General features: G+C 39.7%; 1 protein-coding gene across 5 annotated transcripts in view; it reads left to right on the top strand.

Moving 5' to 3' along the window:
- Positions 1 to 3,662: 3,662 nt before the first annotated feature.
- Positions 3,663 to 14,993, top strand: part of prpsap2 (phosphoribosyl pyrophosphate synthetase-associated protein 2) — a 31,309-nt gene continuing 19,978 nt past the window's right edge. The window contains exons 1-3 of one of the 5 annotated variants that reach the window (XM_041206380.1): positions 3,663 to 3,771; positions 4,358 to 4,504; positions 7,929 to 7,981. In XM_041206380.1, the coding sequence (XP_041062314.1) occupies positions 4,362 to 4,504; positions 7,929 to 7,981 (196 nt within the window). In that variant the 5' untranslated portion in view covers positions 3,663 to 3,771; positions 4,358 to 4,361. Of the gene's footprint in view, positions 3,772 to 3,827; positions 3,852 to 4,008; positions 4,157 to 4,357; positions 4,505 to 7,928; positions 7,982 to 14,993 lie in introns of those variants that run through there. The other 4 variants (XM_041206381.1, XM_041206379.1, XM_041206382.1 and 1 more) reach the window with 4 other exon arrangements.

The raw sequence follows: 14,993 nt of genomic DNA, 5'->3' as shown, positions 1-14,993 counted from the left end.
GAAGGCATTTCCAACAGTGCAGCACTCCCTTAGTACTCAGTGACCAGCTACCGCTTCCAAATGGTGTGAGGAATAGGATATGGAGAAAATGCATCTCCTGAATTACACCAGTTATGACCACCAAACAACAGCTTTTGCAATTTTCTTTAGCTTCTAACCCCTGTTGTCAAACATTCGGCTAGATAACTTATCAGTATTTATAAGAGCCTCATCCTGCTTTATAAATTTCCTTGCAAAGTGTGTCAGAAATGAATTAGAGCACCATATTAGAATGAGTAAATGAAATGCACTATACAATATATCAAACTGCATCTTAGTAGAATTGATGGTATTACACAAATCAACTTTGAAAATCATCTGGTAACAAGGAAATTCCATTAGACTGAACTGGCACCTCTACAACATTATTTTGGTAGAAATATGAATAACGAGGAGGATAGAGTGGAAAAGCAAAGAAGTTATGTTGATCATTTTTTTTTTACACAGTGAGCTGTTGAGACCGGGAATGCAATGCTCGAAAGGGTAGTGAAAGCAGATACGGTAGTAACATACAGAAGAATTTGATGACTACTGGAAGGACTATGCAAATAAAACAGAGGAGCAGATTTAATTGGACAGCGCTTTCAGAGTGACAGCAGAGGCATGATGGGCCAAATGGCTACCTGCTGTGCCGAATCATGCTATAATTGTTCGATAAGAAATACAATAGCACTAATGGACACATCAAATGGTGCAGTGGTCCATTCAGATCAAACCTTGAGTTTTAGTCTTGACCCGGATCTGATTGTGTTCAACCACTGGACACAGAACAGAGTAGAGCAAGAAGGCTGATCTCTAATATCAAGTATTTCAGTTATAAGGAAAGATTGGAGAGACTTGGGTTTCAGTTTATAAAGGACGCATCTGAGAGGTGGTTTTATTATACCAAATGCCATGGAAAAGGTTAACTCAGAATAATATTTTAAATTAAACTGTGTGAAACTTGCAGGAGGTAACTAAGGAATAACAGCAATGTATCCTTCAAACACAGATGGTGCTAAAAGCTCAGAATGGATTTCTGGCCAGAGGAGGACAGAGTGTTAAACCTTGCGATCATTTAAAAAAAACATAGGCCTAGATATTGTGATGGAAATAATACAAATATTTGAACTGAGAGCAGGAGTAGGCCATTTGACCCCTTGAGCCTGTTCTACCATTCGCTAAGATCATGACTGATCTGATTGTGGCCTCAACTCCACATTCTGCCTACCCCTGATAACATTTGGCTCCCTTGCTAGTCAAGAATCTATCTACCTCTGCCTTAAAAATATTCAATGACCTTGCCTTCACTTTCTCTGGGGAAGAGGGTTCCAAAGACTCACGACTCTGTGAGAGAAAGACATTCTTCTCACCTCCATCTTAAATGGAAGACCCCTCATTTTTAAACTATGTCCCATAGTTCTACTCACTCCCAAAAAGGGAAAGATCCTTTCAGCATCCACCCTGTGAAGTTCCCTCAGGATCTTATATGTTTCAATAAGATCATCTCATTCTTCTAAACTCCAATGGATATTGCTCAACCTTTCCTAATAAGATAACCCCCCCACCCCCCAACCCCATCCACCATTCCATCCCGTCCCAGGCATCAGTCGAGTGAATCTTCTCTGACCTGCTTCTAAAGCAATATATCCTAATGGTGAGGAGTAAATTGGAGAGCAACTTCCAGCCTCCACAAATGCACAGTTAATCACGGAAATCATGTGGTTGCTGTCTGAGATGCCCTGTTTGTCCAGAGGTTACACCATGCTGGCATTTCTGACTGAGAGTCTTACTATTCTGATGCAAATGTAATCATAGAATCACAGATATGTTACAGCACAGAAGGAGGAACTCAGCCCATCATGTCCATACTGGTAGAGAGCCAGTATGGACATGATGGGCTGAGTTCCTCCTTCTGTGCTGTAACATATCTGTGATTCTATGATTACATTTGCATCAGAATAGTAAGACTCTCAGTCAGAAATGCCAGCATGGTGTAACCTCCGGACAAACAGGGCATCTCAGACAGCAACCACATGATTTCCGTGATTAACTGTGCATTTGTGGAGGCTGCAAATCTTTTGTTTTCAGATAATGATCCAATTCCCTTTGGAATGCCATGATTGAATCCATCTCCACCACACTTTCAGGAAGTAAATTCCAGATCCTAAAGACCTGCTGCATAAAAAATGTTTTCCTCGTGTCATTATTGCTTTGTTTGTCAATTACCTTAAATCTGTGCCCTCAGGTTCTCAATCTTTCCACCAATGGGTATAGTTTCTCACTACCTACTCTGTCCAGTTGCGTCATGATTTTGAATACCTCTATCAAATCTCCTCTTAACCTTTTCTTCGCCAAAGGTGAACAGTCCCAAATTCTTGAATCTATTTACATAACAGAAGTCCCTCATCCCTGGAACAATTCTCGTGAATCTTTTCTGCACCCTCTCTAATACCTTCACAACTTTCCTAAAGTGTGATGCCCAGAACTGTTACATATACTCTAATTGAAGCTGAACAGTGTTTTATACAGGTTTATCATAACTTCCTTGGTTTTGTATTCTATGTCCCTAATAAAGTCCAGGGTCCCATACGAAGGCCTTCCCTACTCACTTAACGTGCCATAAAAGTCAAGGTCTGACCAAAGAATTTTAATGTCACCTTAAGTCTTAATTACTGCCAAACAAGCTCTGTGGCACTGAGAATTAACTATTACAAATGTGAAATCTCAATCTTTCAGATTTTGATTATTGTTGGAGGTTTTTTGTCTTTTATCTCTCTCCTAATCTCACCTTTCAATCCCTTTCTTTATTTTTCCTTTCTGTACATGATTTTACATTGAATTAAATAGTTTAGCATCATTTCCCGGTCTGGACTCTACATGTCTCAGTAAAGATTCTAAAAATTTGCGGGCAAATGCAATTGTCATAAATGGCTAGTGCCGTTTGCTCACTGCTGACTGGCAAAATTCAGGCCAATTGGGTGCAGCAATTGAGGAGTGCAGCGTCTAGTTCCTTGGTTTGGCATTCATTTTGTTATGCCTGTGTTTACACCAATGGATCATTTTACCACATTAAAGAGTACTACATAAATAGACATTGTAGGGCTATTCTGGTTTAATAATTTACGATCAGCTTCGCCATAGATAAACACCTTGCAATCAGCAACTGTATTTAGGGAAACATTGCCCTTCGCTGATGGCTTTAATTTACCCAAATTACATAATCATGGTCCTAAATTATTAATAAAAACACGATTGAAGAGTAATTTCTGGTTGTATTCTTATTAAAAGCCAGTGTGAGTATCTATTTGCAAAAATTGCAAATGAAATGATGTCATCACCAAAAAAAACTGCAGTCAAACCCTTTGCAAATTGACCCATACAGCAAAGGTGGCAACTTCAACTTGCCCAGCCTAGCCCCTCCTTTCGCTACGAGGCAGCGTCACACGCTGGATCTCACAACGTGGCTGCTTAGCAACACTGGCCCGACCCCGCCCCGCCCCCGCCCCCGCCCCTGGTGCTTCTGTGAGAGAATCGGGTTGTCAGGAGGGCAAGAGGGGGCGGGACGAGCTGGAAGTAAGTGGGCGGGGCGATGCGAGGCGGAAGTTGTCAGGGGGAGGAGCGTGGGTTGCTAGCGGTCTGGACACGTGTCAGGGGCGGGGTCTGGGTTGCCAGGGGAGGAGCGCGTGCTCGCCGAGCCGACGGTAGCGCGCGCTAGCAGCCTCGAGGCGGCGAGTGGTGGCGACGGGGCAGGTGAGAGGCGACATTGAAGCGACCCCTGGTCCTAGTTATGGCCATAGCGACCATTGTGCCCAATAGACAATAGATCGTGGGTGGGTTGGAGCGCGTTTTATCGATCATCAATAAAGCCCCGAGGCTTGGGGTGGGCAACGTGTGTTCGGTCAGGCAGCTGTGTGTGTGTGTGTGTGGTGGGGGGTTGGGGAAGACCAGGATTGTTGACGCTGTTTGGTCTTTTGGGCCTCGCCCAATTTTAGGGGCACCTTAAAATGGGCGCTGAGCTAATTCGGATGGTGAAGGGGATCTTTCCAGCAAGTCACATGTGACAGGAACTGCAGTAGACCCGCTGTGGCTTTGCAAGTGTTTAGAATATGCTGCTCGATGGAGGGAGATGCAGCTGGTATTTTTTTTTAAAGCTGCTTATTATATTATTTTTTATGTTTTGAAGCATTAAAATGTATTTACATTTACAAAGACTTTTTAAAAAAACTAACATCTCACTGATGTAGTTAATGCTGTTGGAGCTCACAGTGGTTTCATCTTAAAATGGTGCCCACTCTGCAATAGTGCATATACATATAGTGCTTCTTTGATACTGCAGGTGAATGTCATTGGCCGGTGGGGTTAAAAACATCCAGAGGGGAAACTTAGAGGATCCATCAGCCATGAATGTAACTAAAGGTGGCCTGGCGCTGTTCTCTGCCAACTCGTGTACAGCCTACACAGAATTGGCCAGGAAGATTTCAGAGTAAGTAAATAGACATTTTTTTTAAGCCATTGCAACATCGGATTCAGTGATGCAATTTGCTTTCCCCCTTTTTTCATTAATTTGTGTGATTTAAAGGGGAGCCAATCTATTTAAAAAGAGGAGTGCGTCATGTTGTTGAAAACAATTAGCAGGAAGTAGTGTATTTTTAAAGTAAACTTTTTAAATCATAGCGACGTGAGCAGGCATCACTATTTGCCAAAGCTTTTTTTTTGCTTGAGTAAGTGTCAAAATGGTGCTGATTTTTGGGTTTTTTTGTTTGCTTATGTTTTGGTACAGAGGGACAGACCTATGGTTCCCATGTAGACCCATGTGCACTTGGTATAACATTCATAAGTGTGGGGTCACCTTAGGGTAGAGCTAGTTTAATACAGCCCATTACTGGATTAAAAATAGTTTCCTTCCTGAAACTGCTGATAAGCTGCCCAACACTGACTTTCCATGTTTGATAGAAATACTAAAATTGCATTTATCAGTCACCCATAACCATAGCATTTGTTAACCTATTGGCATAAATTTTACAGTATCTTTAAAATCTGTTGCGCATTTTTCAGTTTTTATGGATTTAGTAAAAATTCTATACACTATATAAATTAGCCTGCAGTGTTTCAAAAATACAAGACAGCACAATTTGGGCACCAAGATTTCATGGTTAAATGGATTGAAGATCCAAATATCCGTGTAGATTTTCATGTATTTTGCTAAATGAACAATTAGCTAAAGTACTGATCTATTTTGACATTGTTACCTTTTGTGTGTCTTTTTTGAGGTGCTGAGAGTTGATTTTTACCCTTTGTTCCTTATTAAAGTCAAGCCTTTTGCAGTTGGCAGATGTTGCATAGCAATAGAGCGAAGTGCACATTTTCATTTAATATTTGGGTATTTTAAAGGGGAAGAGGAGCTAGATTTTGTTTTGTTCATACTGCTTCAGCAGTTCAGTTCTGTGTAATGCAGTCTTTTTGTTGAGAGTAATTTACAAGGAGCTGTTTGCATTAATTTTAGCTTTTTCTCAGTACATTTCTGTGTAGCACCACTGCCAACTCTGATGGCTTGATGAAAAATTGTCCCATCCACTGTGCTGTATTATGGTAAAGATCAGGAATCTGTCATGTTAGCTGACCATCAGCAGTAAGAGTGTTATAGTGGAAGCCCATACCCTTGATTTTGGCAGACTTAATGAAGTAGGCAGCATTTTCTGCTCTGTTCATTATCCAGTGAAGCTGCTTGGAAAGCATCTTGGGCGTGTGCAGATGTGTGAGGACACTTCAGCAATGGCTCCCACCCTTGAAGACTTTGCTCCTGCTATCTATGGGGAATGGTTGATCAGCTAAGCCAGACCTCCCCTCCTCCCTGCCTGAGATTACATAAATTATTAACAGTTTGAAGATTAACAGAGGGAAGTCAGTGACCATATAGCCACAAACATGAGACAGCATTTTCAGGAAAGGAGACCTTGCAATATTTCGAACAGCGAGGGCAGGGGCCTTCATAAATGACCATAAAAATTTGGGCTTAACAGTTGAAACTCAAAAAAAAACATTATGGCTTTGCTGGGAAGGTTTCTGATCTTTAAGGTCAATAACCAGGAGGCATAGCTTTAAAGTTATTTTTAAAAGAATTAGAGGGAGCTGAGCAGAAATATTTTCACTGAGAATCGTGGGGAGCTGGAACCGACTGCCTAAAAGGGTTGTAGAAGCAGAAATCCTCCTAAAAAAATTTTTAAAACTTGGATATGCACTTGAAGTGCTGTAACCTCCAAGGCTACAGACCAAGAGCTGGAAGGTGGCATTCAATTGGATAACTCTCTTTTTCAGCTAACGCTGATGATGGGTCAAATGGCCACTTTCTGTGCTAGAAATTTGAGTCTTTTGGCTATGTTGCGTAATACCACTAAAAGCAACTTGGCAGTTGATGAATACTCTGACAAAATGTCATCAAATCTTTAATGTACATTGCTTCTATCAATAAGTGGCGTTTACAGTTTGTAACCTTTTTAATTTGGAGGGACTTTTATCTCCATCCGCTTCCCTCCTATTAAATTCACCAGTAAATACATCTTTCCTTGGCGGTTTTTAACATGATCCTGAGCCAAAAGTTAATCCCGTGTGACTTTTTTATATTTTGAATGTAGTTTTAATTTTGAAGTGAGTTCTAAGTGGGCTCTCAAAAGTTTTTTATATACCTGCTGACATCTTGAATTGCATGATACAGTACATGTATGTCAGCAAGTCATCACTGCTAAAGTGCATGAAGCAAAGGCTGCAACAGATTAAAAGATTGTTTAACATTTTAAAAAATGCAGTTTATGCTAGCCTCACATAAAAGATGTGGATTTTATACAGTCCAATTTGTTTGAGAGAGGCAGCAGTGGCATTGATCCTCAGATTTGTGCAACTCATTAAAACCTTATTCTGGAGACCAAACTGTTCTGCTGTTTGGTGAGTCAGTGGTTTCTGTTTATAGAATGAATCTTGGAATCCTACCCAAACACGTTCCCAATAAGCTTGCTGCATGGTGGATTTTCACTGATTTTGCCACAGTTATTCAAGTTGTTCATCTATACCCACTTTAAGCATAAGGCTCATCTTTCCTCACCACCCTTAATTTTTTTAAAATATGATACTATTTTTAATCAGCGTGACTTATTGCTTTGGAGGTATTATAGAAATGCACCTTTTACCTCAGATGTCCCCATTTCCAGCTTTCGTTTCTCTTGTACTGAGCATGGTAATGCCTATTGGTAATGCCAAGTGCAGAAACTCTCCATTACCTCAGTTAAGTGGTCTAGTTTTCAAATGTGAGCAGGCTATTCAGCCATAGTATGCCATTATAGGTAGGTCACACATTACCCCCTAAGCAGCATGCATAGTTTCCAACAAAGGAAGTCAGTGATGAATTATTGGGAAGCCGTCAAACTTTTATTCTCTCTCTTTTCCCCCCGCTTCCGCCCCCCGAAATTTTTGGAAGACCGAGCCTATTTGCAGTGCCCACCCATGTTAACACCACTTAGATGAAGCATTGTGGATCAGACCAACAATCAATTCTGGGCTCATGTAGCTCATTATGTTGGACCACTTACCCACTGAGCCATTGATTAAATTTGATTTTTAATTTGGCCAATGTTGTAGAGATAGTTGTGATTGCCTTTTGGTGTTGGTATAATTCTATAATGGTTATTGATAATCAATACATCTTGGTGCAGACTTGATGGGAAGATTTTAGTACTTCCCTTCTAAACTTACCCCCGCACCCCACCCCCAAACTGTTTTATATATTTTTTCTCAATATCTTCAGCTACCCTGTTGAAGACATTTCTTGTGTCTATACCCTAATTTTGTGTAAAAGTCAGCAATATGGTTTTTGAGGAACGAATTTTTTGAGGGTTATTCCTCATCTTCAATTTTAGGCGACTTGGCGTAGAACCGGGTAAAGTTCAAGTCTACCAAGAAGCTAACCGAGGTAAGTGCACAATGTAACATATTTTAGTTGCAAAAAGCGTCTTGGGAATTTTGATGCATTTAAGGCTTAGATGTCATGTGAGCATTGCTTCATGAGGAATGACTCTTGCGCATGTATAATTTTTGTCTCTTAAAAATAAGATCTGACATGGGGGTTATGCAAGAGGTGAAATTGCTCAGTCATTGAGACAGATGCATACTTTGAAAGATTAATGAATTCTGTAAGGTCAACACTGATAAAGTAATCAGAACTTTTCAAACCAGACATATTACAAAATATTGGCACAGCTTAAAGCAGCTGATAGAAAGTGTCAAAGGAGTAGATGTTTTAAAATGCATTCCATTTAAGATATTTTTGATTTGAAACTGAACAGGCAGTTGGCTGAAGTACTAGAAGATTCCAAGTGACTGTGGATCTGCAAATGCCAATGCTTTCAGAAGGAAGGGGAGAGAAAATTGGCCATAATATAGTAATGCATTTTCATTACAATGGTCGTGCTGATCTATTACTTGGATATATTAAGAATATACTCTATTGACCAACCTTGTCTGTAATGCTAAAGGCAAAATACTGCAGATGCCGGAAATCTGAAACTAAAACAAAAAGTGCTGGAAAAACTCAGCAGGTCTGACAGCATACATGGAGAGAAAGACAGAGTTAATGTTTCGAGTCCGTATGACTTCTTCAGAACTAAAGAGAAATAAAAACATGGTGAAATATATACTGTTTAAGATGGGGTGGGACGGGTGAAGCTGGATAGAAGGCCAGTAATCAGTGGAGGAGAGATTGTAAAAGGTGTCATAAACAAAAGGTTGAAGGGGTGTTGATGGTGGTGATACTGGCTAAAGGAGGTGCTAATGGTGACATTAAGAGTAGAAAGCAGAATGAGCATGTGACAGGTGGCCCTAGTGGGGGGAGGGGATGATATGGGAAGAAAGATCGAAAGAGGCTAAAAGGTGGCAATAAAAAAATGAATAAAAATGGAAATAAATTTAAACAATAAAAATATATAAAAATTTAAAAATAAATATTGGAAAAAGGGGTGACAATTGAGGAGAGAGTTCATGGTCTGAAGTTGTTGAACTCAATGCGTTCAACATTTTAGCCTATTTCGATCTTTTTCCCCACACTGTCCCCTCTCCCCACCCTACCTCCACTAGGATCATCTGTCACTTGCTTCATTCTGCTTTTTACTCATAATGTCACCATTAGCACCTCCTTTAGCCAGTATCACCACCATCAACACCCCTTCAACCTTTTGTTTGACATCTTTTGCAATCTCTCCTTTGCCTCTACCTATCACTGGTCTTCTATCCAGCTTCACCTACCCTACCCCCCCCCTTAAACAGTATATATTTCACCATATTTTTACTTCTCTTTAGCTCTGAAGAAGAGTCATACAGACTCAAAACGTTAACTCTGTCTTTCTCTCCACAGATGCTGTCAGACCTGCTGAGTTTTTCGAGCACTTTTTGTTGTCTGTAATGCTGCAGAGTACTGCCTGGGGAAACTGGATAAAGCCACAGGCCTGTAGAAGGGCATAGTTGCATTGTTCCTTTAGTCCGTACACATTGGAAATTGCAGTTCTGTTGGAGCAACAGGAATATTCTTCCTATTTTGGATTTTAACCGCTTTATTTTATTTTAGGTTTTCTTTTTAATTCCATCAATACACAATGACTGTACTGCTCCCAGGCCTTTGCTGATTTTTCTGCAGAAGCTTGGAGGTTCCCTTGAGACTTCCCCCAGCCCCTCTGTCAGAAGGTGTGGGGGAGTTGGTTTTCTGTGTTGCTGCCTGGGTTGTACCCTGGTGTCTGTCTGTGTCTCTCTCTCTTCTCTCTTTCTTTCTCTCTCTCTTTCTTTCTCTCTCTCTTTCTTTCTCTCTCTCTTTCTCTCTTTCTCTTTCTCTCTCTCTCTTTCTCTCTTTTTTTTCTCTTTTTCTCTCTCTCACTCTCTCTTTCTCTCTCTCTCCACTCACTCAAAACAGCTCAACTGAGCTTGCATCTCATTAGCAAAATGAGAAAACCTTTTCTCTTGAGCTTAGGTTTTTAAAAAAAACAAGGCTGAATTTAATAGTAAACAGTGTCTACAATTAGACTGTGTATGGCACTCTGTGGACTTGAAAGGAATAACTTGCTGTTTTTAACTTCAGAAACCTCACTGCAATTATGTGATTGTTCCTGCAATTAGACCTACAATAGTCTTTAAAATGTAGCATAGTAAATTGATTCCAGGTAGAACATTCATCAGTGTGTCTGTTGCACAACTGCATGCTTCCAGGATCATGTAAAGCAAAGCCACTGTTCTGTCTGTATTGCCTGTGCTACTGGAGAGTTATGGTTTGGAACATAGGAATATACAAGACTCAGACCATTAAAATTTGGTGTGTTTTGTAGCACCAAGCCTCATTGAGATGGTTTTTAAATTAGAAGATGCACAGGCATTTTAAGCATCAGCTGCAGGTATGCTGAGGTTTAATTTAACCCTCCCCGTTCCATGTTCATGATTGAAAGGGAGGACAGTGGCCTACTGGTGAATCCATGCCAGGTTAGTTGTGTGACCAGTGTGCATGTGTTTTTTAAAAAAAACCTTGCGTCTAATGTGTCAACAAGCTTTATTTTTGGGTCAGGTCAAATTAGTGTGCAGGGTTTTATTTGGGAAGGGCTTGAAATGTTGGTTACTTGTCATAAGCACACATTTTGCTGTGGTGGTTAACATAAATGCTACAATCCTCCTCAGGCAGAACAGCCCACTTGTATTAGCTAAAAGGTAAATTTACTCCAAGACCTGTGGCGAAGCCATAGCAACAACTTGTACTGAAAAAATGTGTTGTCTTGAAAAAAAAAATCAAGAATGAGTTATCAAAACAAGGCTAATACTCTCATTAACTGTTTGTGGAATTTCACTGTGTACAAGCTGGCTTTGCATTTGTCTGTTGTAGCAACATTGAATATGCTGTAGAAGTAATTAATGTGAGAAACACTTTTAGCCGGAGGATGTAATGAGGCATGATATAGATTAGTTCTCTCTTCCATATCCTTTTTTTTAGTTTACCTGTTTTTCTATTTTATTTATTTGCTTGCCAGGTTTCTCATGCCCAGAAAACACACAGTTTTCCTGCTAAAAGTTTCTTGCAATACAACTCTGTAACCAGTAGTTCTGACCGATGTTGGAGTCCTGATGGAAATATTTGGGCACCCTTAATCCAGATTCTAGTAAGAAGCAGGTCATAGCACAAAACTGCTAGTAATATACCATACGCATGGCACTAAATTTGCTTTTTGTTTTTAACAAATATGTGCTTTTATTAACATTTGTGTTTTTCTTCCAACTGCATCCCTATAATTTACCTTCAATTTATCTGCAAAAGAGCTCCCTAGCCCATTTTTCATACAGCTTCAGGCACAAGTGATTCTGCTGCTTTCACGCCTATTTGTGTAGTGTGATAGTTTTTGTTTAAGATTTGCTTGTTAGTAATTGATTTGAGTTTTGAAACCAAATTCATATTCTGACTTGTAGTTAGAAAAAGAAACAAAGATGGGCTTTACCCTATCAATCATGGATTTAAGTACCATTGCCGAAGCAAAACTGTACTGTGGTAATGTTGAGCCACGTGATTTCACACAAGTTATTGCTTTGATGGTTTGTAAATGGGTGAGTGAGTGTTGGCATTTTTGGAATTGAGCTTTGCCAGGTTGTATTGGTAGTCTCTTTGCAGCTGTTCAATTATCACTACTGGCTGGCTAAGGAAAGCATGGCATCAAAACTCCTAATGGAGATTTCTGTGCTGAATTGTATTGCCTTCCCAGGTAAAAAGAATAGATGGTATGGATTTTTTTTTTTGCTTAGGGTTGATGAGTCAGCTTCTGAAATTTGTATTTCACAATTTTCACATTCATATACATTCCCCACTGCTTATAGTAAGAGTTTTGATATTAAGACGATTTACCTACTACAAGGACAGTAAAACTGCATCTAGCATTCCTGTGCCTGAGTAGTTGTGATAGACACCAAAGTTTTATAACCTAAGATGTAGGAGCAAGAGTAGGCCATATGGCCCCTCGAGCCTGTTCCACCATTCAGTAAGAGCATGGCTGATCTGATCTTACAATAAAAATAGACTTGGTGGTCTTAGATCATTCTGCTGGCAGAATTTTCAAAAATCGAATAAGGTTGGGGGAAATCATTTGGAAACAGCTATTAGTTCAAGTGAAATTGCCCTCTTGGAAATAAGAAACAAAGGATTTATGGTGCTCAATCTAATTGGACAGCTGTGGCCGATAGAGAAACACGGTGATCTTGGGAGCATCTGCTGCACACAATTAGAAATAACTTGCATGACAACATTTGTTATGTTTAAAGATTTTGTTATATTTGGATAAAGAGTCTGAGTTGTGTTAGTATATATGTATCTGATATGGCAAGTTTCATCCATCGCTGCCTGAAATAGCTAGTGCTGTTATAAGGCAGTGTCTTTATAATTGACCTCAGTGGAAAGAGCAAATGAGCAGTGCCGTTTAGGCAGCTGCCCACGATATGTGTGGATAGTGTAAGTGGTAAGGAGAGTGAATGAAAACCTCTTGAACAGCTCAAGTTTGAGTCAAGATTCTGCAGACATTTGGTGTTAATTAATGATTGCATAATCCACTTGTATTAACTTAATTCAAATTATAAATTGAAACATCTTGTTCTCATAGCATCTAATTTTGTGGTAGTTCCAATGTATAGGAGTCTTGCCATCAGTAACTATCATATCCCATTATTCCGTTACCGGACTGAGTGAGTAATCAGTTCCAAGGATACTTTAGGTACTGCACAGCAGTTACCTGCTAGAAGCAATACAAAAAAGACCAAGCTGGGTATGACTTCTCCCTCCAGGTTTTTCTCTCTCCATTTGTGGTAGTGCTTGAGTTCCACTTGGTGTTCTTTGTCATTGGGGGTTTGAAACAACAAGCCAACATTTGCCACTTCTTTGAAATGCATGATTTAAGTGCAGCCATATCTCTGTGCCAACTACAGGGTTTATAAGTCATTTTTAAAGCTGAACTGGCAACATTTATTGATTTGGATACACATTGTATAATGATTCTTTTCACTTGTCCAATGGGTAAAATGTTACCTGTTTAATTCAGCTACCTTATAATTGACTCTTGTGTAAACAAATTGAACTAATTTGTCTCGTAGAATGCAAACTCTTCAGTGATGTGTTGGTGCTTGGCCTAAATAGCCAAGTGGTTATGGTACTGGGTTTGTAACCCCAAGATCAAGAGTTCAAATCTCACAATGGCAAACAATGTAACTTCATCTGAACAGATGGAAACATGCTTGTACTCAAAAGAGTTACAATCTCAGCAGGGACCACTAACATTTTAGCTTGGCCCAAATAGCCAAGTGGTTATGGTACTGGGTTTGTAACCCCAAGATCAAGAGTTCAAATCTCACAATGGCAAAAACGGTGAAACAATGTAACTTCATCTGTATAAATAGATAGAAATGGGTTTGTACTCAAAAGAGTTACAGAAAATTTAAAAGATTTAAAAGATTATCAAGAGTTCAAATCTCACAATAGCAAACTATGAAACAATGTAACTTCATCTGAAACAGATGGAAACAGGTTTACTCAAAAGAGTATCAAGAGTTCAAATCTCACAATGGCAAACTGTGATGTGTTGGTGTTTCAAAAACCACTGTTCTGAATAGTGTGTGAATTTGACACTGTGAATCCTGCTCGGTGAGCAGCTCGTGTAACCCAGTCAAGTACTTTGGACTGTTGAGAACCTGCCTAACATGTGCCCCTGTTGTGAGTCCCAGTAAATTCAGCCATGATGTGTTGTATCAAAATGAAAGTGCACTAAGAAAGAGAAGTTCCAGGGTTGTTTTTAAATTGCTTTTGTCATTTTTAGTAGAATGGGAAACACAAAAAACTTACTGAATATAATTTGTTTTCTGTAAATGGCATTTTGGATTTGATCAAATAGAACTTTTACACGTTAAAATCCATTAAAGTAATATATGAATTTTGTTTTGAAATGCCTTTGCATAATGAACTGATAGCTTATGAAAGCTTTATGTTGGTACACATAAGGAATAATTGTTACTTTGCATATTTTTAAAAATTGTTTGTGATGCTAAACTAAGGAGGAGCACTCTGGGGTGTTAGTAATGCATAAATTTGTGAGGCATACTTCAGATCACCTCAGCTGAAATCATTGTAGCTGTGTGTTTTGGAGCGTGAAATTGAAAGTGCAGTATTTATAGTTTGCACTGCTGCAGCCTTTTGCGTTATGTTTTGTGGAGCGGGTTAACTTCAGGGGGCCATGATCTTTAATTATCAAGTAATTATTCACAGAAGGTTTTTGTTCTGCCGTATCTTGGCCATAGCTATTCAGTTCAGTAGCTTAGTTCAAGATATGATTTGCAAGTAAGCTGAGCAGTCAACCTGACAGTTCATAAATATATATAACTGTAGTGGGATAAATAGGATACAGATAAGTTCCAGTGACGATGACTCATGTATTCTGTTAAGGATCTTAAAATGATGGAAACTTGAATGCAGATTGTGGAATGACACTTAAGTCTGTTTTGAATTGTGATTTCCTGTGAAGAATATTTTGCTGCTTGTGTCCTGGAAAACCATAAGTACAGGACATATTGTCAATTGGAGGAGCTTGAGCAGCTTGTCATCAAAGCAGTGCATCTGTGTGGTTGAGAGCTATGTGGAATGGGTGACCACTAGGTAGGTAGAGCAGGAGTGCCCTGAATACTTGAAAGCGATTGGTTCCTTTGGGGAGTATGACTGGAGCCAAGACCATGGCCCCATAGGTGACTCAGCTGTACCAATGGGAGAAGATCGGAAAAACAATAATGCTAGGGGATTCAATAGTTAGAGGAGCAGACAGGTCTTTCTGCAGTTTCAGTAATGACTCCAGGATGATATGTCACCTCCCTGGTGCCAGGGTCAAGCAGCTGAAGGGGAGGGTGAAGTCAAAAGCCGTGGTTCATATCAGTACCAA

This window comes from Carcharodon carcharias, chromosome 15 (genome assembly GCF_017639515.1).
Source record: "Carcharodon carcharias isolate sCarCar2 chromosome 15, sCarCar2.pri, whole genome shotgun sequence".
Classification (NCBI taxonomy): domain Eukaryota; kingdom Metazoa; phylum Chordata; class Chondrichthyes; order Lamniformes; family Lamnidae; genus Carcharodon; species Carcharodon carcharias.
This window is presented reverse-complemented; position numbering and strand designations above follow the sequence as displayed.